General features: G+C 32.4%; 4 protein-coding genes across 5 annotated transcripts; 3 read left to right on the top strand and 1 right to left on the bottom strand.

Moving 5' to 3' along the window:
* Window positions 1–828: 828 nt before the first annotated feature.
* Window positions 829–3,250, top strand: LOC124831108 (peptide methionine sulfoxide reductase B5-like). The gene is made up of 3 exons (XM_047305004.2): window positions 829–1,149; window positions 2,377–2,533; window positions 2,945–3,250. Exons 1-3 carry the CDS (start codon window positions 869–871, stop codon window positions 3,098–3,100), a joined length of 594 nt encoding a protein of 197 aa, XP_047160960.1. The 5' UTR covers window positions 829–868; the 3' UTR covers window positions 3,101–3,250.
* Window positions 3,251–5,040: 1,790 nt separating this feature from the next.
* On the top strand, window positions 5,041–13,094 carry LOC124831106 (Major facilitator superfamily protein). The gene is made up of 16 exons (XM_047305002.2): window positions 5,041–5,328; window positions 5,590–5,721; window positions 6,272–6,373; window positions 6,848–6,952; window positions 7,062–7,137; window positions 7,831–7,905; window positions 8,270–8,372; window positions 8,448–8,510; window positions 9,381–9,462; window positions 9,608–9,705; window positions 9,888–9,964; window positions 10,070–10,183; window positions 11,223–11,342; window positions 11,892–12,020; window positions 12,451–12,529; window positions 12,757–13,094. Exons 1-16 carry the CDS (start codon window positions 5,222–5,224, stop codon window positions 12,897–12,899), a joined length of 1,605 nt encoding a protein of 534 aa, XP_047160958.2. The 5' UTR covers window positions 5,041–5,221; the 3' UTR covers window positions 12,900–13,094.
* A 452-nt stretch (window positions 13,095–13,546) lies between these two features.
* PPA6 (pyrophosphorylase 6) lies at window positions 13,547–16,531 on the bottom strand. Its single transcript, XM_047305003.2, has 6 exons — window positions 16,208–16,531; window positions 15,343–15,503; window positions 14,850–14,950; window positions 14,573–14,754; window positions 14,148–14,246; window positions 13,547–13,799 (listed from the first exon to the last, which is right to left on the bottom strand). Exons 1-6 carry the CDS (start codon window positions 16,436–16,438, stop codon window positions 13,707–13,709), a joined length of 867 nt encoding a protein of 288 aa, XP_047160959.1. The 5' UTR covers window positions 16,439–16,531; the 3' UTR covers window positions 13,547–13,706.
* A 2,878-nt stretch (window positions 16,532–19,409) lies between these two features.
* LOC124831159 (transcription factor bHLH25-like) lies at window positions 19,410–22,445 on the top strand. 2 transcript variants are annotated; one of them, XM_047305068.2, is made up of 5 exons: window positions 19,410–19,778; window positions 20,053–20,131; window positions 20,332–20,880; window positions 21,549–21,920; window positions 22,075–22,445. In XM_047305068.2, exons 2-5 carry the CDS (start codon window positions 20,081–20,083, stop codon window positions 22,141–22,143), a joined length of 1,041 nt encoding a protein of 346 aa, XP_047161024.1. In that variant the 5' UTR covers window positions 19,410–19,778; window positions 20,053–20,080; the 3' UTR covers window positions 22,144–22,445. The 2 variants fall into 2 exon arrangements, with proteins under 2 accessions (XP_047161024.1, XP_047161025.1); XM_047305069.2 differs by lacking the exon at window positions 19,410–19,778 and adding an exon at window positions 19,803–19,936.
* Window positions 22,446–22,594: the final 149 nt, after the last annotated feature.

Below are 22,594 nucleotides of genomic sequence, written 5' to 3'. Positions count from 1 at the left end.
CAACACTCAGCACAAAATAATGGAAGGATCAAATGGTCTCAAGCCCTGAGAAGTTATAAGTAAAATTTATAATAAGCTTATTATTGATAAGTCTTACTTATTAAATGTAAGGTTTTAATTATAGTTCTAATGATAATAAATTTATTTTGAAACTTATAAATACAAGCATGAGGTAATGAAGTAGATAACTTTTTTTTTTTTAAATTTAGGACTTTAGTGTGAAAATGATTTTCTAGATTATTAACTTGAGTTTCAGAGTGTCAGAGTGTCATAGTATCTTTCACAATAACAATAATCTAGTTAAAAATATTCAAAAGAACACTAAGTGAATAAAAGAAAATTGTGAATGAATGTTTGAGTGTGATTTCAAATCCTACACCAAAATAATTTATTTTTAAATAAAAACAATACAATTTGTGACCAAATTATATTAAAATTTTATAAAACTAACCAATCGATTTCAACTATTGAATTTTAAAATTAAAAAAAGTTCATATTTTTGTACTCTTAAAATTGAGGATTTTGATTAAACAAAGAAATCAAATCACATAAAGTAAATAAATGATAAAATAATTAATAAGGTTGAAAAATATATTTATAACAACGTGATTCGTGAAAAGAAAGAGTGGTTCCTTGAAATACAAATATTATACTTTTTGGGAGGAAAGACATTTTGTTTTTCTAAAACGCTTATCACGATTTTAGGATGCAGATTTTCTAGACATAATTTACTAGAAACTTTAAGAGCCAAAAAATCCAAGAAAATCATGAAAGCAGGCACCGAGTCCACAGGAAAAAAAAAAAAAAAGGCGAATAAATACTATAATGTTAAAGTTGAAGGTGACCCTGTGAACACAAAAGCATAGCCATGACCTTCACCATTCTGAGAACCTCTTCAACTCCAATCTGTTCCAAACCCATTTTCTCAAATTTTCTCCTTTCTTCTCCTCCCACATCTTTCTCCTTCCCAAACCCCATTGCTTCTTCCACTCTTTCAATTTTCGCGTCACCCTCTTTCCAACCGAAACGTCGTTTTCGAGGTGGGATTGTCGCCATGGCTGCACCTGGTTCACTCCACAAATCCGAGGAAGAGTGGCAGGCAATTCTCTCCCCTGATCAGTTTCGCATTCTCAGGCAAAAGGGCACGGAGTAAGAACCGTTATTTCTTATCTTTTTTTTATCGATTAAGCTTCTCAAACGTTGAAATCGCGTCAGACAATTAATGGGTATGTCAAGTTTCTCCGAATCTTGATTTTCTTTCCCGGAGTTGCCCTCTATGCCGAAATTCAAGAATGAAATGAAGTCATGGAAATACATTTTTTTATTAAAAGCTATTTGGATAAACTTCACATGAGTAGGATAAGAAAAATGTAAGTATAATAAATTGAGTTTTTGGCACTACATGAAATCAACTTTACTTGACTTGTGTGAAGATATTTTCTTTTAGCTCCACCAAAAATTGAAGTGTGTAAGCTGATTTTAGCTTTATGCTGAAGTTAAATGCATTTTACTTATTATTTCTCTCTTATAAGTGCTCATAGAAAAGTTTATCCAAATAAGTCTAAATTGGGAAGGTTTGATTTCAAAAATTCACTCACTCCTGGATCATGCAAGGTATATGCTGAGTTATTGCGCGTGCTAAAGGTTAATCCCTTGACAGTGTGATCAAGATTTTAAGCTGCAGTCGAGATGTTTGTTATTATGGAAGATTGTGGACAAATATGGCTTCTATTGTGGTTGCGGACAGTTGTTTAAAACCATGTCTGTAGTCGTACTGCTTAGTTTTTATGATCACAGTAGTAAGAGGGATTATTAGTAATGGGTTGTCCTAGCTAATTGAAGTACATCTTGAAAGAGAATGTTGAGCTGGGAGAAATTGATACTGCATTCACTGATTTCATGATACAATTTTGGTCTTTTTATACTGGTAAATCTGCCAAAACTCTTGTTAACAAACTTAACTAAAAATAAATGACTTTTAACTATCACTGACGACCGTAACTAATAGTATTTCAACTGGATCGAAGGCTACAATGTAATCTCCTCTTAGATACGTTCATTAGTATGTTGTCTATATGCTTATGGTCCTGTGCTGTGACAAGACCCTCACAAGATGTGCTGTGACTAATTTTCCATATGTGATTCTGGCAATTTGAATGAATGTTAGAGATGCACAGAGAAAAAATCGAGGGGAGAGAGTGATGCTTGGAATGGACAAATCTGAGTAATTTTGAGTCTGCTCCGAATTTTTGGTGGTTCTTAATTTTCTTAGCAACAAAGTCCATGGCAACAGCGTTAGTTTGAAGATGGTAACTAGTTTCATTCAAGATGGGAAATTCTGTTTCGGTTGTAAGAAAATGTTTTGATCTGGTGCAGGTTCCCTGGAACTGGAGAGTATGACAAGTTCTATGGTGAGGGAATTTACAACTGTGCTGGTTGTGGGACTCCTCTCTACAAGTCAATTACAAAATTCAATTCTGGTTGTGGCTGGCCAGCCTTCTATGAGGGTCTTCCCGGGGCTATAAATCGCACTGTAAGTTAGTATAGTTTTATCTTAACAGCCTTTTCCAACAAGTGCCTAATTAAGAACACCTGTTAAGAATTGAAGAAAATGAAAAGTAGGATTTAAAACAAGGCAAAACTTAGATACAATATCTTTCATAGCGTTCACCTATCAAAATTTGAGTTTCATTTTGGCAAGATATGCTTAGTTTTACTACAAATTATTATGTGTATTATTGAGATAAAACTTCAATTCTAATTGGACAATAATACTATCAGTACCTATCTATGCAACTACATCAATTTTTGTGTGCTTTAATGTTGGAAAAGCTTTACTCTATTTAAAACTGATTTTATATTGAATTGTCAACAAGTATCTGAAGGCACTCGTCTTAAATTGTATCAACGAATGTATACAAAATTAACAGCCACTTATCAACAGGCGGACCCTGATGGGATGAGGACAGAAATAACCTGTGCTGCTTGTGGGGGACATCTAGGTCATGTTTTTAAAGGTGAAGGATTTCCAACACCCACTAACGAACGCCATTGTGTCAATAGCATTTCACTGAAATTTGTACCAGCCAATTCTCGGTAAAATTGAGTCTGCTGTTTGGACATGACTGCTTAAGTTTTTAATATCAGTAAAAAAATGTGATGTGCTTGTATTACGAATGAAGTTTATAAAATTGATGATAAGATGACAATGTCTCATAATTAAAGAGTGATTTGATTGTTCGTACCTTTATTCCTCTCTTGGTGCAACATTCTAACATGTCCATTTGTGCTTGGGTGTATATTTCATATGTGGGAAAGGTTTTTAGGCTGTTCAAAAGTATGCAAATAATGATGTTTATTTCTATATTTTGGAATTGTTACCCTTTGAAGGTTATTATGTTAAAGAGCCTAACCGTCATTTTGTCAGTAAGCAGCTGATTATAATTTCTCGGTTGGATGAATTATAAAATCTAAAACGATGTTCAAATACTAAGTTGTAAAATCTGACAATTTAGTAAGCTCAGATTTTGCTAATTTTATAATGTTTTTAGATCATATGAAATCATCTCATTTAACACGTGTTATAATGTAGATCAGAAGAAGTTGTGAGTTGTGGTTATTCAAAATGAGGCTTGTGTGTGTGTTCTAATACAGTATAAACTTTTTACCTAAAACTATTTAAAGGTGAAAGTCAATATATAGATGAAAAATTAAAAAAAAAATATTTAAATTGGATTGTGATTAAAATCAAGTGTTATTTTTTTAAAATCAAACTACAAGCAAACATTTATTTTTATTTAAATCGAGTAATGCTTACTTTGGTAGACAAAAGTCATTGGTTTGGATATGTCCACATATATTAATCAACAAATGAGTCATTTTTAGCCTGTAGGTATACTTATCTCACTTAAAAACAAAATATAATGTACTTGCTATAACCATTAATTTATAAATAAAGACTAACTTCTCTTTTTCTTTAGAATTTCATTCCGATATATTTTTTCTTTAATGTTTCTCAAGTGTTAATTTAAAAACTTTTTAATATGTTCTAGAAATATATAGATTTTAGGTCATTAAGATTCATATAAAATTTGAATATGCGAGGCCAATCAACTTGAAGTCAGTTTTAGTAATACATAATTGTTTAATAAGAATCTCAAAATAGTTTATTTCAAGAGTTTTTATATAAGTTATAAATTACTTTAACTTAGTACCTTATTTAATTTTCTTTCATTACAATTTCTTATATTTTAATATTTTTATTATCTTTAATTTTTTTTTACTTATTACTAATTATTTCAAGTTTATAGACATAACATAATGAAATATTTCAATATTTATTAAATTAAATTTTAATTTTTTATGGAGTTTAAATTAAAAAAAAGATTTAATACTATAATTTGAAGTAACAAATGTTTTTATTAAAATATTAAAAGAGAATTCAGTATAACATTAATTTAAAATAATAAATAAATATGATTAATATTTATCAGATCAAATTTCATCTAAATAAGATAAATTATTGAAATAAAAAATGTAGAATTTTAAAAATTAGTTAAAGTGTTAAAAAAAATTAATTATTATTAAAAAATGTAAAACTACAATTACACAATAGTATATTTTTCATTTCGAAACACAAATTTCATCAACGTAATATAAGTTATATAATTATATTTTTTTAATGTCATTTTATATTTACTAATTATTATATGGGTTATATTTTATCAAACCTTTTTAATTCAATAAACTAGTTTTTCAGTTCAAAATTTATAAACTAATAACTTATCATCAACTATATAATAGTTTATCAGTTAGAAGTTGATTTCTCACTTAAATTACTGAATAAATCTTACGATATTAAAGTATTCATGTTTACTGATTACTTAAGTAGTCTCTAAAAGATTGAATGTTATGAATATTTAATTTAATTAAAAAAATATGAAAATCATATAAATAATCCAGAGTAGCATAATTATTTCCGAAGAAAGTCAAAGTAAAAGGTTTAGACGAGGCAATGATCCCGGATTCTTTTTGTGAAAAACTAAAAGAAAAGAAGAATAAGAATCAATTCACTGTTTCAAAAAAAGTAGGGGAGAAAAAACTGACGTAGCTTAAGAAGAAGGAAAGATGAAGCACCTCTGAAGTTCAGACAGGTTAACTACCATTCAACTATATTAAATTTTAGTACAAGTGTTGTGCCTCAAAGTACTACAGTATTGGTATGGCTCAAGATGACCACTGTCAAGTGAAACCAAAGCGTTCACCTGAGCCTATGGAGCCTCGAATCTCCTCCATGATTCCCACAAGTTCATGGTTTACACCCAAAAGGTAAATGTAATGCTCCTTTTCTGTTTCCTTGCCCCCACTAAGATCCGTGCTAGTAAAGGTCAGAAAAATTCAGTCTTTCTAAGTTTTGGTTATGTGGGAGTGGGAAGAAAAGTTTTAAGCAATTCTTGGTCTTTTTTATTTTTCATCTTTTCTTTGGTGGTGGTGGTGGAGAGAAAATCTTTGTTCTTATGAAATGTCTGTGTGTTTTCTGACTATGTTTTTTATTTTGATTACTTTATCTCTTTTATCTTCGTTTTGTAGGCTACTTGCTATATTTTGTGTGATTAACTTGTTAAACTATGTGGATCGAGGAGCCATAGCAAGCAATGGTGTTAATGGAAGTAGGGGAACGTGCACTGAGAGTAGTAGTTGCTCTTCTGGTTCTGGAATACAGTAAGATATACTCAAGAAGTTTCTCTCGCTGCTTGCCATTTAATTCTCCATACACTTTCAAATTCTTGGGTTTATTCCAATTTTTAGAACGGGGTTTGTTGATGTTTCCCATTTCAAAGCCAGAGGTTTTCTCATGGAGTAAAGTAGAAATGATAATTGAAAAGGGGAGGGAGAAGCGAAACCAAAAATGGGGTTGTGAAGGAGGTTAGGGAGATTATTATTAATTCAATGTATCATAAAAACGAACCATCAAATTATTCTTGATATATGAAACCCGAAAGATGCAAGCTGATTCAAAACGAAGACAAACACACGCTAAATTATTACAATAAGAGAGGAAATTTGTGCCTCTTGCTTAGTTAACGGTTTGACTTACTATCATGCATGCTTGTCAAAATAGCATGATCACCCTGCACGATGTAGAATTTAGTTTTCAGTGTGCTAGATAACTGTTGCTGTTGCCTGTATGAGCTACTCCCTGTGTTGCATGCAGAAGTAATTTTCAGCTACATAGTAGTTTTTGTCTATATATTTTTCTCCTTTTTCGCAGAGGGGATTTTAACTTGAACAATTTTGAAGATGGAGTTTTATCATCTGCTTTTATGGTTGGACTTCTTGTGGCTTCTCCAATATTTGCTTCTCTAGCAAAGAGGTAAACACGGTTATCTTGCAATTAGTTGAATAATCTAGCTGCTGTACTTTTTTAACATTAAATATTCAATCCATTAATGCTTCAATGAAGAATTGTAAATGACAAATTCTGAGAGTTGAACCAGCTTTTGAACCACCATAGATCTGCTGCATTGAGTTTCAAATTGTCTTTCTTCATGTACAATGTAATATGTAGCCAGCACAATCATCATGGCTATGACTTTAAAATATTAAAATCAGTGAGATCGTGCATCTAAAACAATTTGCAGCATAAGCTATCATGAAAGTTGGATTAGCAATTTATTCAACCGTTAGTCCGCTAAAGTAAAATTTGTTCTCAATTTACTAACATTACTATTCCAAAACAAGAATTTCTAGCCTATCATTGCCTTGTACATGTACCCCATGGTTGTTGATTTATAATTACTATTATTAGATTGAATATTAATCCTAACACAACTATTATATTTTGCAGTGTAAATCCATTTAGACTTATAGGAATTGGATTATCAGTTTGGACACTTGCAACCCTATGTTGTGGTTTTTCTTTTAATTTCTGGTCCATTTCACTCTGTCGCATGTAAGTCGTCTAATTCCTTTATTTTTCAAGTTATGCAATTTTGGTTGTGTAGTTAAACAGTAACACGATTTCTTATATTTTTCTCTTATGCTTTCAATATTCTTTGTAGGCTAGTTGGTGTTGGCGAGGCTTCCTTTATAAGCCTTGCAGCACCTTTTATTGATGACAATGCCCCTGTTCCTCAGGTTTGTTTCTTTTCCCTGGAAGCATCTCCTGCTTTCAGATTTGAAGAATGTCTATTCTGTCACTCTGTTATGCTCAATGTAAAGCTCTCAAATGTATCTCCTGTTATTAGACTGTAAAACAATGGATTTGTGGAAGTTTGGGTGGGTTGAAGATCAATCTGCAAATATGATTTGATGTTAACATACAGTATCTACAGGTCTGGGGGATCATAAACAATTACCCTGGGTAGTAGGTTGTTGTTTGCTTCATTCACTTGTGATTTAGATTCGATTCTTGAAGTTGATATTGAGAAACTATTTCTTTTAATTTATTAAGCTGTCAGTGGGTTTTGGCTGCTGACCTTTTAGAGCAAAACCATAATATTCTAAATATCTTTATATTACTAATGTCAAGAACCTAATTAAGCCTGGTGAGGGACTACATAAATGAAAATAAGACTGTTCCAATGTTGTTCAAAACCTTAAAACTACTGATATTTAGTGCTATTAATCAATCATAAAGAATATCAGTTCTAATCAGTGTAGTCACATGATCTGCCTAAATTGTGCTAAGTTTGCTCAAAGATGTATTAGAAAACTGGATGATGTCCTCTGTATCCTTCTTGGTTGTTGGAATGTCATCTGTCATTATGATTGATTGATTTTTTCTTACCCTGGTGACGAACTTTTTCTCATATTGGGTGTATGTCTCAGAAAACAGCATGGCTTGCAATATTTTACATGTGCATACCATCTGGATATGCACTTGGCTATGTCTACGGTGGTTTGGTAAGTTGTCTGCTTTTCGTACCACCATTAAATACTAATTGTAACACCTATGGTTAGTAAAAATATACAATTTCATTATTCCAAGTTTTATTTGTACAGACTTATTTCTCTGGAATTTGAATATAGGATGGCAGCACAGATTTCTTTCTAAATCTTAAAAACGTGGAAAGTAACAAAGTTGAGTTTAAAACTGCAAATGATTAAACAGTTTGAAAATATATTTTTTCTACAAGTAGGAAATGCATTATAATTAAAGAAAACATAGGATTGCAAGTGAGGGAATCCCCCTTTAGATACTCAGCACTACAGAAACAACCAGAGTGTATTTTACTTCTGATATCATCCTTTCCGTGTTTATTACCAGGTTGGAAGTCATTTTGGCTGGCGTTATGCATTCTGGGTAGAGTCTTTGCTGATGCTTCCATTTGCTATTTCAGGATTCTTTATGAAGCCTTTACAATTGAGAGGTTCACTTTTGTCTTGCACCGTTTCCTTGTGAACCCCTACTACTATGTTTCATCTCTAAACTACTTTTGGATCAGGTTTTGTTCCTGCTAGTTCAGAAAAGGGACCGAAACCCGAAGGAGTTGAGGCAGTAGTTCAAGGTATCTAAGAATTATGCACTATCTGAACACACTCCTTTTTCAAAGTACCTAATAAGACCCAAAATCTATATCTGTCTCAGGCCCAAATAGATAGGAAATTTGGTAAATATTATAATAACAAGAAAGAGAAATATTGTAAAGGAAGTTGAGGGGAGACATAGCTTATCTTTAATATATGACAATACATGCATAACTCTATAACTATATAATGGAGATTTCTTCATTTGACATACAAAAATAGTTTTTTATTTTATTTTTAATATTACTTTTAAGCTATAATACAAAATTTACAAGAACATTAATATAAAATAAAACATAGTAGAACGACTAGAAGAGAACAAAAAAGAAACTATCTAGAGGGAAGAGACTCCATGCAGATTAAGGAGAGGAATCTTTATGCTTCTGTTAAATATTTCTCTATATCACATGTTATTGTCTCTTCCGTGGTCTGAGTAAATAAAAATTCCAATTTATATTGTAAATAACATTGACTGTGGAATACATTTTCAGATTAATGTTGTGTAAAACTAGGCTTGTTTCTTTTCCAGTTTTCTTTCAGTTTTTCCTGTTATTTAAAGCAACTGGGGAGATTATAAGTTTTGCTTTTTAGGAAAGATATTTAACGTATATAAACAAAAACTGCAATTGTTTTATGATGCTTAAAAGCGTCCATGTTTGCATTGTCTATTCCATCATCACCCTTCAAATCCTATTTTGTGGGAAGTATAATATTTTTTTTTTGTTTTGGTTCGAATATATATTGCAATGCACTGAAAATTTAGATTTCCGATTTGTTGGCTGGTTAATGGTTCCTAATTAACAATGTCTTTTTATTTTAGCCTTAATAAAATTCACTTGTTTGATTCAAAGTTATGGAGGCTTCCAATGCTAAAGATGAACCACTGTCCTTAAAAGCAGAGCTTAGAGATAAAAACTCAGACCATCATTCCAAGTAAGCACTTACTCTGATTCAGAGAACACTCATGTTCTGAAATAGTTGTTTTTTCCCATTATTGATTTATTGTATCTTTTTTTGTTTGACATCTATCACTTAGTGTCTGAAATATTGAACATTCTATCTGATTGATTCTCCTTAGGTCAAAATCTGCAACCCAAATTAATGAGAAGTTTTCAAGATTTTTGAAAGATATGAAATCTCTTTTGCTTGATAAGGTCTATGTTGTCAATGTTATAGGTAATTATTCTCCCACTAACTACTCTATCCATTTACTGTGTTTTGTAATATTTACCATATTTTGTTGGGAGATTAAACTCAAAGACTGCAATGTGGATAGCTTGCATCCTTGTGAACTTTCATATATTAATATCCTATAGTTTTATTTTTAGCAGTCATTGTTTTACTTTGTCTATTTGCAGGCTACATAGCCTACAACTTCGTCATAGGTGCTTACTCGTATTGGGGGCCCAAAGCTGGCTATAACATATACCACATGGTGAGAATTTGCTTCTTCCAATCACACCTTATAGACAGAAAATACACTTTCCATGTAAGACATTGTGTGTATTATTGTAATACTAAAGTTGGATTGCTTTGGTAGGCTGATGCAGATTTGATATTTGGAGGAATTACAATTGTATGTGGAATAGTGGGCACTTTAGCCGGAGGCTTTATTTTGGATTATATGGATAACACATTATCAAATGCATTTAAGGTTGGTATTTATATTCATTATTTCTTTCCTGTAAACTATTTTACTTCAATGTTCCTTACAATAATATGTAATCTTATACATGTTATTATATAAAAGTCATCAAGAGCAGATTATGGTAATAGACTATGAGTGCATGTTCCAGCTGGGACAGGCAAATTATGTTTAGGGTCATGGTTTCTTGTGCCATATGGTCTTTGATAATTTACATGGACCCAATTAACATTTTATTTGTGTGAATTTAATGATCTATAAACAGTCCTCAATTAATTTTGCGTCATGTTTGAGTATGATGAATCACTTTATGCCGACCTATTTTCAATAACTTTCTCGCATTTGGATTATATATCCTCACTAACTAGATGCTACCTTAATTTTGGAGGCAACTATTTGTAAATGGCGTTTTTGGTCAGGCACATGCACTTCAAATATTAAGACTTTAATGGCAAGGATGCTTTGTTTAAATTGCTTCACCTAAGGTACTTTGATATTGACCAGCCTCTTAGGTGAGGCATGTGTAACAACAAGTTTTGAGCATCATGGTTGCAGTTTTGGTGATTCCTAAATTGTACATGACAGGGTTGGAAAAAAGTTTTGTAGAATACTAATACTCTGGATTGGCCATATTATGCTGAACAGATTAAAAGTGTAGCCAACTAGCGATAAATTGATTGAATTGCTCCATATACAATTTGATTTTAATCAATCTAATCATTGAGTAATAACAAATATCACCTAGATTGCTTGTGACTAATTTATTCAAAATTGAATAACAATAAAAAGATAATCAGATGGTTCATATTCTTATAAATTTTAAGGTAAACATGATGCTAATCTTGAGCTGCATGAATTGGGTATCAGAAGATTAATATAATTTTTTGTTAACGTGGTCTATATTAAAGGAACTTTAATCTAATGGTAGGTTTTAGGATGAAGTTTTCAAATTAAAAGGTATCGAATAATGTAAGAGTGACTATAACCTACCCTAATGTAATTCGATTTCTCCTTTTTCTGTCGTACTAAACACACAATCCTTTTGCAGCTTCTCTCAACGACTACATTTATTGGTGCAGCATTTTGTTTTGGTGCTTTCTTATTCAGAAGCATGTATGGCTTCCTTGCTCTTTTCTCTATTGGTGAACTTCTTGTTTTTGCCACTCAGGTATTTTCCTTCTATGCCAGGAATCTCTCTTTATATTGAAACAGTATCCTTTTTACATACTTATCAATTACCATCTATTTAGGAAATGATTTTTTTTGTTATCTTGATGTTGCCAAGTTAAATTCTTGATGAATAATTATGTGTTTTTAAGTAAAATTAATTATACATTTGGGAAATTACATGCAAAAACTTCCTCTCAAGAACAAGGAGGCATCCTGCTGTTGGTTGTCATTTGAATTTTATGCTTGTTGCAGGGTACAATGTTTTTTTATCCCTTTCTCGTACCTATTAGCATCCGGAGTATATATCCCTGCTTCTTTAGATCAATTTATCTTAATTTTAACCTGAAATTTGAAAGAATATATTTTAATCATAGTATGGTACTAACAAGTAACCACTGAGTTTGTACGGCATGCCTAGCTTAGACAATTCCTGACTTCTGCACTATTTGAGTTTGGAAGAAATGTGATCATTATAACTATTCTAAATTATTGTAACCAGATCAAATGTTGTAAGTTTAGCGCTGTTTGCTTGCAATTTTCTTTTCAGGGTCCTGTGAATTACGTATGTCTACGTTGTGTTAAACCAAGTTTGAGGCCTCTATCTATGGCTATGTCTACTGTTGCCATTCATATCTTTGGAGATGTACCTTCCTCACCCCTTGTTGGAGTTCTCCAGGTTATTCTTTTGCTAACGGTTACTTGTACTGACATTGCCGAACACTCTTAAGTTGTTAAGTGTTTTGGTGGAAATTGGGACTTTTACACACATGATGCCTCAGTTTGAGAAAAAAAATGTCAAACAAGTACAAAATGCGAAAATCGGGTGCATAAAATTGTTTGTTATCAAAAGAAAATAATCAGCTTTTAAGCCAAATGCTTACGATAAGAAATGATGCTTTTACATGGAAACTGAAAAAGCTAAACCTACTTTATTTTAAGCCCGTGTCATAAATTAACATGGCTTAAAATTCATCCCCAAAGTTCCACTGTTCTCATTTGTTCATTACTTACCAAAGGGAGGGACGGATAGAGAAATTTACAGGTCACTGAATGTATGTTGTGATATATAAGATTATAATGGTTCTTCATACATAATGATAATGCAGGATAGCATTAACAACTGGAGAACGACAGCATTGATTCTAACATCAATATTGTTTCTGGCAGCTGGAATATGGTTCATTGGTAAGTCATCATGGAAATTTCTTGTTGATTTCCAACATTATAGTCCTTGTTTGTAATTTTCTTTTACATATACTTGTCAGAGCAAGAATGTTCAATATTTACAAAAATTAACTTGTCTATTATCTTAAAGTTAAGATGAACTATTGAAATATTTCTATAATCATTATCAGTTCTTAAAATGTCTAATTCTCAAAATTTATGTGTTGTATTCATGTATATTATGTCAGGGATATTTTTGCATAGTGTGGATAGATTTGATGAAGACAGTGGACATCAAGTATCAAACGTTGAAAGGTCAAGCACCATGCCGTTGCTTCAAGAGAAAACTGAAGCAACATCAGCGTCTCCTTCTCTATCCCAAGATCATTGATTTTTTTTATGCCTGTCCAAGCACAGTCTCCTTCTCTATCCCAAGATCATTGATTTTTTTTATGCTTGTCCAAGCACAATCGTAGTAGCCACTACGATGTAAATAGCAATGTCTTTTAGTACACTCATCAAGTATGTATTTGATCTTGGTTGATGAAAATTATTTCCAAATAATATAGTTCGGTTTTATGCTCCATCATCTTGTGCATAACGTCCCTAGTAAATTTTTTTAATAAAATTGCTAGCCGCTATCTTTGTAAGCTCTTAGCCGAAGCATACTACTAATATTAGGCTACTTGTCATTTGAAAAATAAACTGAACGTTTGTTTGTTGTTGAACTCCATAGTTCCTGGAAGTAGGAATTGCCACTGAACTGAGATTTATCATGTACAGAATTGAATGTGATTTATGTTAATCATAAGAAATTACCATTTACTTGGTCAGGTACAACCATCCACCGTTTATATCTTATTTAAGTTTATCATACAATTATTCTTCTACTTTATCCCCCAAAACCAAAGATGGAAAAAAAAATTATTGCCGTTTGAATTCTGGAAGAATTAAACTATCAGTCTATTTCCACTCAAATTCGAGAATCAGATGGAGTTGCCTCGTTATAAAGAATGATGAAAAAGAAAGACAATAAAATGTAGAATACACAAGCAAGATGGATTTATTGAACTAACGCCTGACCAACTGAACATAGTCGAAGATATAACCGGTAAGCTAAACAGAAGAGATTGCTACTTCATAAATAGAATTGTACAAAATGCAAGCAATGACATGAACACAGACCCTCCCAAAATCTCTACGCAAGAGACAACTCTCCGGCAGGAATTGATCTCTTAATAAGTTTATTCCAGGACTCGTTGGTCTCTGTGATAACCTTAAGCGCGTATTCCTGTCACCAAATATAAGTTTAGAGAGGTAAGAATCAGTTGAGACAAATTGAGACCGTAACCAGCACACATTCACATTAATACCAATAATGATTAATTCCTTTGCTTTTAGCATTTTTATTGTTAATTTATGTTAAGGTCAAGAATCTATTTTGGTACTCAAACACAGAAGAATACATTAATTATAACACTTGTTTAGTAAAACAACCTCTTATACAGTTATCAAGGCAACCAAGTTCTTCAAGAAAAAACGCAACCAAAGAACAGGTAAAGTTCTAAACTCTTTCATGAAGTACAGAGTAAGGAATTCCTTGTAATACTTTATTCAATAGATTCATACAGGAAAATACCTTATTAGCTGCCTGGTTGCCGAGCCCAAATTTATTAGCAGGCTTTCCATCAGGTATCTTGTAGTCTCTGAACCAGTCCCTAATTGCAGTTAGAGTTCCCTGAAAACAACCAAAGATTATATAACAAACAAAAGTCGTTATCCATCACACCAAGGGGAGTGCCCAGAAGAACTTTCACAAAACTTATTTGAACTTATCTTCTCATATTATAAGAACTTAAGCTGAAAATCCCTAACATCAACTGCACAACCAATACTATTTATGTTTGACTCAGCAGTCTTTTTAGTCAATATGCAGTAATAGTAAATAAGCTGACTGCCCTAACTAGTTAGTTTGGATCTAACAGTTAAAAAATCACCTACCTGCTTGATATAATCATAAACTATAAAATGAACAAGAACAAACTTATAAAATAGAGATATTACAGGAAAATGCTTCTCAACGTCATTAACATCATTCACCAATGACGCCCTTGGATCATCTAATGAGATTGCAACTATTTTCCAATCAAGTTCTCCTTCATCAATCATGGCTAATGCACCCAAGGGTTTGACCTTCAGAACCTCACCTATTTTCCCCTGTCTTTCACCAATCTCAACAACATCAACTGCAGAATTACAATGATTTCAGACATATTGTGTTGTATTTGTAATATAACATTATGGCAGAGAGGGGAGTCTACAATCGTTATTAATGGAATACCTGGATCGTTATCTCCCAGTGCTCCTTCAACTTCAGAGTTTGCAAAAGATGGATCTTCCCATGTTTGTGGAAGTAAGCCATAGTTCCAATGTATATTGTAGCTGGAGAACATGAATAAGATGTGTTTCAGAATAGGCTAAATATGAAACCAAATCAGTCTAGCTAGATCAACCAGACACAGTAAAAGAAGCCAAGGATGTGATGAATGAGATGCAAAATGCTTCAACTGTTAAAGATAAAAAAATTAACATGAAGATGGCAACTAAGACGGAAGGGTAATTATCAAAGGTCAGCAATGGGTATTGAACCCTAAAAGTAGTAGATTTATGGTAGTAAATAGACAACACTGAAAAAGAAATACCACGACACATTCATGTCAAAAAGCAATAAAATAATGTAGAGAATAGATTTACGTTAAAAGTAAACTGCCAAAGACAAATAATGTAATTTAGAATAAGAAAGGAACAGTATGAGCTCAGAAATTGTATCTCACGGATAATATCGGAGCTTTCCCTTTTTTGTATCTTGTTTTATGGGAGTGAAAGCCTCATCAGTTGCAACCTCCATCTTTGCACTGGATTCTTTAGGAATCTCAACAATGAAGTTGAAGATATCATCACCCGATCGCAATGGAATATCATGCCAAGGAGAAACCTAAATAATTTTGCAAATTACATTTTAGGTACAAGTAACAGAATCATAACAGGTAGCCCACACAGCAGAAAACTCATTCATTGAACTTTACTTCCATTTCCTAGTTGAAAAGCGCAATATCTAATTATATAGTGATTCTTATTACATAGCTACACGGTAATTAGCTTCCATCATATTAAGCAAATATAAATCATGATAAGTCCCCAGAATACATTGCAATTTTGCTCCTGCTCAACATTTCTTTCATAAAAGCAGAGGAATTGTAGTAACAATAAGTAAACACATACACACATACACGTGCGTGAAACAGAGTATCGCATTTAGCTAGTGAAGTATAAGAATATTCAAAACTACTCAACATCAGCCAAAAACAAACACCATCCTTAACAACTTACCAAGCTACCGATCCATAACAGAAAACACAAATATTAAATCAGACAGTACCCAATTTACCTCTAACACTTCCATCACACAAATAACAAGCAAACACAGAGAAACTGAAAATCATTGCATTTCAATTTCACTTTTCCATTAATCAAATACAGACCACTCACCATCATCATCCCACGACAAGGACAAAAACAAGAAGAAACTTTTAACACCCAACATCTCATTCTTCTAGTCGAAAGCAAAAGCCACAAAAGAAATCAATTCCCATTCAATAACAGAATATAGAAGCCAAACTGACCCAATAAAAAAGGTACCTTCTTGCCAGATTGGTCAACAAAGAAAACTCTATAGTCGAGGGTTTCGGGCTGGCCTTCTTCCTTGACGACAATCTGGGGATTGTAGATGGCCCTGCAGGTATAAGACCTCCTAGTCCGACCAAATTTGAGGTTGTTGAGGGAAAGGGCAGTGCCACCCACAAAGGGTTTCTTTCTAAGGAGAGTGCATGTGGAATTGCTCGCTATGGTTATTGCTCTAGTAGCCGCCATGGATTATGCTCTTCCTTCTTCACACACTCTAAAAGCACAAACTTTGTTTGCTGATAGGCCTCTTTGCCCTTTGTGGCAGTGTCTCTGTAGTGTTGAGTGAGTTGGGTTTTTATTATTATAATTTTTTTTTCTGGTTCAAATTTGGCCATTGGCTTTAAGCACGTGAGGGACACTACTATATGCTTGTGAAAGTTGGAATATGACTTCTTTTTATTGCAGATAGTATGAATGATTCTCCAATCAGGTGAGGCAAATCACACTCTATAAATTCGACTCTTACCAAGGTGATCGTAATTCATGATCAAATTTTTAATGTATAGATATGCTCTTAAATAAAATAAATAAATAAATTATGTATGTTGCTCTTTTTAGAAAAAGAAAAACTAATCACACCATTATGTCAAATTTCACTGCTAGATTGATGTTACGAGGACTATTGTTTAACGTCTGAATCAAGTTAAATTCTAGTTTTTAATTATAATAATAACAAAAATGTAATTTGTTTGAGAGTAATTTTTATTTTTCATTTTACTTATCGTTTACAATATTTAAAAGATTAAACATGTTTTCAATCTTTTTAAATTTAAAATTAATATATTTAATTCTTGTAAATTGAAAAAAAAAATGCCTTAATTTCTTTATCCGAAAACTGTTTGAAATTTATTTTACCTAATTGATTTAGCACCAATGGCATTAATGAGTAGGTGAAAGAAGAACTCCTTCGCGAGTTTATAGGAAAGGTTTGGAAAAGTTGTTCTCAACATTTGTAACATCAATCTAGAGGTAATAGTAACGACCCTTTCTAAACAGCTTGTGCAAAAAATTAGCAATAAATTTGGACGAACTTAGAAAAAAAGGAAGCAAAATTTATGTAACTAGATAGAGGAGGCCAAGGTATTCGCAACAAGGTGATGTTAGAAACAACCATGTGGCAAAATTATCTTTAATTAAAATATTTGTACTCTCAGCTACTTAGTTTATAATTTCTGTAAGGACAAAAAAATAACAAAGAAACACCCATAGATAAAATATAAAATAAAATTAGAAGAATTTAGATTCTAGAGCGATAATAATTCTAAAAAAAAAAAGAACAAACTTACTTTAATTATATATATATATATATATATATATATATATAACTTAAAAATCACAGTTATCATTTTTCATCACTTTCAAATTTTTTTTAATTTTATTTCTGATATATATGAAACTGTTTTCTATTCTCTATAAAATTAAAAAATTATTTTTTAATTTTTGATAAAAGCCAGTTACCCTTTCTGGCATAATCTTTTTTGCATATTTTATTATTGTTTAAAAAATACGAAGAATAACAAAAGAAATAAAAAAGAGTCATAACTAATAAGTGAAACTAAAAAAGTTATTTCCGAAAAATCTGAAATAATTTAATAATTCAAAAGCATTGTTAATTTTGTTACCTTAAAATTCGTTTTTTCAATTGTGATGCTTCACTTATTTGCCTCCAAAATATTGGGTCAACTTGGTAGCCCAAAGTTAGAACAAAAGTGGGTTATGAAAACGATAACCTAAAAAGGACCAAGTCCAATTGATTTGATTCAACAAGTTGCATGAATCTATCTAAGTAATTAGTTAAATTTTTCCTTTAAGTATTTAAGTCAATTATATATTTAAGATTCAAACTCAAGACCAATGCTCAAAATGTAATAATAATAATAAAAGTAATTAAAAAAAAAAACCCCATTAAGTCGGACTAAAACTAGGCTGTGAGAATGACGACCAAACAAAGATTTTCTGAACTTCAACTGATGAGGTTAACATAACTTAACAATATGCATAATTGATTATTATTACTATTATCATTATTAACAATTCTGATACATTTTTTTTGTCTGAGTAAGTTTTGCTAAAATATAACTTTAAAATAATTAAACTTTTACGTAAAGAGATTTTAGTTTCCTTTGAATAAAAAACAGATTTACATCATTAAACAAAGTACATAAAAAACAGAAAAGGAAAAAAAATTAATAAAAATTCCAATTCTTTTTACTGACAAAACAGTTGAAGTCTTGGTTGAATCCCAAGATGTCTGTGCAAACACGTCGTCTAACTGTATAACTTTGAATCTTGAATCTGAACTTAATTCATGATTAAACCTACTATATTAATTAAATTAGCCTGAATATGTAATAAATTCCCATAGTTTAGACTTGGAATGTCCTTTTAATGATCACTTTGAAATTAACAAGCTATCATCTTCAATTTACTTTTGGTTTTTAAGAGGTGGGAACCGCCAAAACGAAAAAGTGAGAGTAACAAATCCACGTTTATAATGCAAGATTTCTAGAAAAGTACTGTCAAAAATGGTTCCTCTTTCAACACAAACAAACATCATGGCCATTTGTTTCTAAGCCAGCATGTCCAAAACTGGACTCAACCATTCATTTCCCACATGAATCACCATTTGCTAGCCACTCTGGCTCCGAGTTTCTAGGATTGGCGTCAACTGAGTTGGAGAATGATTTGAAAATCTCACCACCATTATTATTTTATACCCTTTGATCATAACAGCAGCACTATTTTTTTCTCTAATTATTGCCTAACTTGTATTCACACTCCTCAGCAAACGACAAAACTACCATCTCTGCAATTTTGAATATCCTTTTAATTATTGTGTGGACTCTTTAATAAGCCGGTTATAGGCCCACACCATCACTGAACCATCAGTTTCCTCTTCCACACATGCCCTTTGGCAATTGGCTGTAATTTTCTTAGTCAATGGAAACTTTGTTGTGTTTCAACAAAAAAAGAAAACTTAGAAATGTTGTTCATGACCAACCTTTTCATTCATATGTGGAAAATGACAACTTACCAACTGGTAATTGATTGCCAGAATCGACTTACCATATACAACACATGATTGCACCATTTTGTTAATTTCCAAGATCTTGCTTGTTTGTTAATATGGATTTCAAATGATATTGACCCAGAGAATGAATAATTGATGAGGAGGGATCTAAGGGAAAAAGGCACAAAAGGGTAAAAGGGAGTTAGGCAAATAGCCTTTGAGGTTTGAGACTTTGTGAGGGACCACAAGACGAGGAACCATCCTTGGATTTGCGAAGCCATCATCAAAAAATTTCAATGTCTAGTTGGTGAAGAACACTGCCAAAGTCCACAAAATAACAATCGGTGGAGGTATTTATTTGTCAGCATGAAGGAGGCTCTAAAATATAAAAAAGGATGAGTGTTGTCTGTTATCCTTAGTTGACAATAGCCTTCTGTGGTTGTGTATAATCCCATTCACATCAACAACCTGTGACCATCACGGTGCAACTGTGTTATATGTTGGAACACTCTCAAGGTAGAGTATGCAAAAGGAATTACAGCAACTGCTGCAGTAACCAGTATTTTTAAGATCTTTTGTAGTATATATATATATGCACGAACATGAAAGCAAGTTCCGAAGAATTATTCTCACTTATTGATTTTAATGCATGTACATGGGATGTTGTAGTCTGAGTATGGCTTTCCTTCTTCCATGAGTTTTTTGCGTAATGGCCATTCAGCAACCAGTACTATTAGCTACATGAATTTTAAGTACCAGACTGATGAACTTCTTCTTACTTCTGTTCCAGGATATTTTCTTCAGCCGTTTTTCATTGCATGAGGAGTTTCCATATGGAGATTTCATCAATCAGAGGGTTACCTGAACTGGTAAGATCAATATCTCATGCATATAATTATTCATAGTTGGAACTATAAGGTAAAATAAGTATATGGAAGTTGATGGTGAATCATTTATTACATTCTTATATTTGGAATCATTTAATTCACGGAGATTAACGTTTAGTTAGGAGACATGTATATAATATATTCTTTCTGGCTAATGAGTACAACGTTTTCTGATTTTTCAGGGGATAATAGAGGATCCTAACTTTCTCCATCAGTGGCAGTTAAACCCAACTGATACAAGTAGTTTAACAGGAGCTGCTTTTGGTGAGAGTTTGCAGAAGCTCTCATTTTCTGGCAACTCAAACTTCAATCCCAAAGCATCCATGGAAACATCACCAAATGGAAATGAAAGACCAACAAAACAGCTCAGAAACAACAGCTGGAATGGCAAGAAAAGTCAGCATCAGACACCAGAGACACAATATGCTTCATGCTCAAATCTTCTTTCATTTGTTAATTCGAATTACATAAATGAATTGGGACTAGGGAAGCCTAAGGTGGAAATGGCGTGTCCTAAAATTGATAACAGTACCCTTGCAGAGATGTTGATCTCTCAAGGAACCTTGGGAAATCAAAACTATCACTTCAAGGCCAACCAGGAGGCCATAAAGATTGAAACACGTCCAAAACATTCTCAACCTCAGGACCACATAATAGCTGAAAGGAAGCGGAGAGAGAAACTCAGCCAACGGTTCATTGCTCTATCTGCTCTCGTTCCTGGCCTAAAGAAGGTGCCTAATAATGTTGTTAATGCCTTTTAATTTTGTCATCATGAATTTGAGGTCAATGCTTATGTCTTTTATAAAGGTAATGTGTTGATTATTGAACATATGAGAGTTTTTGTTGGAAATCTAAACGTGAATCTGTGTATAGAGATGAAAAGTTGAACATATAGAAAACTCAACTCTATTACCTTAAGGTTTTTGATCAAATGTAGTATTATTCTTTTATCTTAGTTTGGTTAAAGTTTCATTCATGTTGTGTTTTTTCAGTGAATACACCTGATAAAGACACATCACCTTATAAGAAATTGTCTTAAGATTTTAAGTTGAAAGTGGTATCTTCTGCTAAATTTCTTCGATAAAGATTTCTTGCTTCTTTTGTCTAAACATGTTTCACCTTAAATAGTCTAGTAAGAAACTATAGAAGATTTCATGTATTCCTTTGGTGTTTCATCAACTCGATTAGGATATTATATGAAATCTTTTGAATGGAAGACAGAAAGAAAGCTCTTGAATTGAATATGTAACATTATATGCTAGTAAATAGTAATAGTTTTTATGTTGTCCTAGTAGTTACTATTTAATTTTTTATCATTCGCTTTCTTAGATTATGACTCCTTTAACCCGAAATAGTGTTTACAGTCTCCTTTTGCTTTTTTTCAATTCCCTACTAACAGATGGACAAAGCTTCTGTTCTTGGAGAAGCAGTGAAGTACTTGAAACAGTTGCAAGAGAAAGTGAGTACTCTTGAGGAGGAACAAAACAGAAAGAGAACTGTGGAATCTGTTGTAACAGTGAAGAAATCTCAGCTATCAGATGATGCTGAAGACTCTTCTAGTTCAGATACCGGTGGTACATTGGAAGAGGCACTACCTGAAATTGAAGCAAGATTTTGCGAAAGAAATGTTCTCATAAGAATACACTGTGAGAAGAAAAAAGGAATCATAGAGAAAACGATCAGCGAAATTGAGAAACTCCATTTAAAAGTTACCAATAGCAGTGCCTTGTCATTTGGGAGTTTCATTCTTGATATAACTATTATTGCTCAGGTAATTTCTGCACTTTTTCCATTCAAATAATTCATAAGTGTTCATGAATAGTACAAAATGCTCAATTGGTACGCATCATTTGTTGTTTTGCACCAATTTGTTCCTTTAAGGTATAATTTTCTTTCAGTAAGGAAACCGTTTCTGAAAATTGCAGATGGATATGGAATTTTGCATGACAGTGAAGGATCTCGTGAGAAGTTTACGCTCAGCTTTTTCATATTAGTATGAACAAGTTTCATATTAATTCAAGTATGAACAAGGTTCACGAGGAGTGCAACCAATATTATCAAGTTTATGTTCTTACAATAATTATGTTTTCAAGGCCTGCAATGTCTGCCACCTTCACCATTGCTCTGAGGTTCATTTTGCAGGAGGGTTTTTCCATGGTTAACTTGTTGACAGTGTTATTGTCACCCTCTTGTTTTATGAGTGAATGTAGAACTTCTTATGCATCTTTTTGCAGGAAGTTGAGAAGATCAACTGTACCTGTTTTCCATCTATTTCTTACAGGGCTTTGTTCAGTCACTTGTTATGTTTGTTTTCCCAAGTGTTATGAATTACTTTTTTTTATTGAAATAAATAGGTTTTGGTTACATTGTCAGTGATGGAATAATGGTGTTTTTACCTCTTACGTGTTGCAAAATTTGAACATGATTGATATTCTACATGGTGTA

Source organism: Vigna umbellata, chromosome 5 (assembly GCF_029865625.1).
Source record: "Vigna umbellata cultivar VRB3 chromosome 5, Vumbellata_1.0, whole genome shotgun sequence".
Lineage (NCBI taxonomy): Eukaryota > Viridiplantae > Streptophyta > Magnoliopsida > Fabales > Fabaceae > Vigna > Vigna umbellata.
The sequence above is the reverse complement of the archived record's forward strand: the minus strand, read 5'-3'. Positions and strand labels throughout refer to the sequence as shown.

What these genes read in the sequence shown, in the direction of transcription:
- LOC124831108 (XM_047305004.2), top strand. Translation starts at nt 869, where the DNA reads ATGACCTTCACCATTCTGAGAACCTCTTCAACTCCAATCTGTTCCAAA. An exon ending in CTCAGGCAAAAGGGCACGGA is followed by an intron (nt 1,150 to 2,376) that starts GTAAGAACCGTT and finishes GATCTGGTGCAG; the next exon opens with GTTCCCTGGAACTGGAGAGT. An exon ending in CCGGGGCTATAAATCGCACT is followed by an intron (nt 2,534 to 2,944) that starts GTAAGTTAGTAT and finishes ACTTATCAACAG; the next exon opens with GCGGACCCTGATGGGATGAG.
- LOC124831106 (XM_047305002.2), top strand. Translation starts at nt 5,222, where the DNA reads ATGGCTCAAGATGACCACTGTCAAGTGAAACCAAAGCGTTCACCTGAG. An exon ending in TCTTCTGGTTCTGGAATACA is followed by an intron (nt 5,722 to 6,271) that starts GTAAGATATACT and finishes CCTTTTTCGCAG; the next exon opens with AGGGGATTTTAACTTGAACA. An exon ending in ACAATGCCCCTGTTCCTCAG is followed by an intron (nt 7,138 to 7,830) that starts GTTTGTTTCTTT and finishes TGTATGTCTCAG; the next exon opens with AAAACAGCATGGCTTGCAAT.
- PPA6 (XM_047305003.2), bottom strand. Translation starts at nt 16,438, where the DNA reads ATGGCGGCTACTAGAGCAATAACCATAGCGAGCAATTCCACATGCACT. An exon ending in GGAAAGCTCCGATATTATCC is followed by an intron (nt 14,951 to 15,342) that starts GTGAGATACAAT and finishes CATGTTCTCCAG; the next exon opens with CTACAATATACATTGGAACT. An exon ending in ACGTTGAGAAGCATTTTCCT is followed by an intron (nt 14,247 to 14,572) that starts GTAATATCTCTA and finishes GGTTGTTTTCAG; the next exon opens with GGAACTCTAACTGCAATTAG.
- LOC124831159 (XM_047305068.2), top strand. Translation starts at nt 20,081, where the DNA reads ATGAGGAGTTTCCATATGGAGATTTCATCAATCAGAGGGTTACCTGAA. An exon ending in TCAGAGGGTTACCTGAACTG is followed by an intron (nt 20,132 to 20,331) that starts GTAAGATCAATA and finishes CTGATTTTTCAG; the next exon opens with GGGATAATAGAGGATCCTAA. An exon ending in ATATAACTATTATTGCTCAG is followed by an intron (nt 21,921 to 22,074) that starts GTAATTTCTGCA and finishes TGAAAATTGCAG; the next exon opens with ATGGATATGGAATTTTGCAT.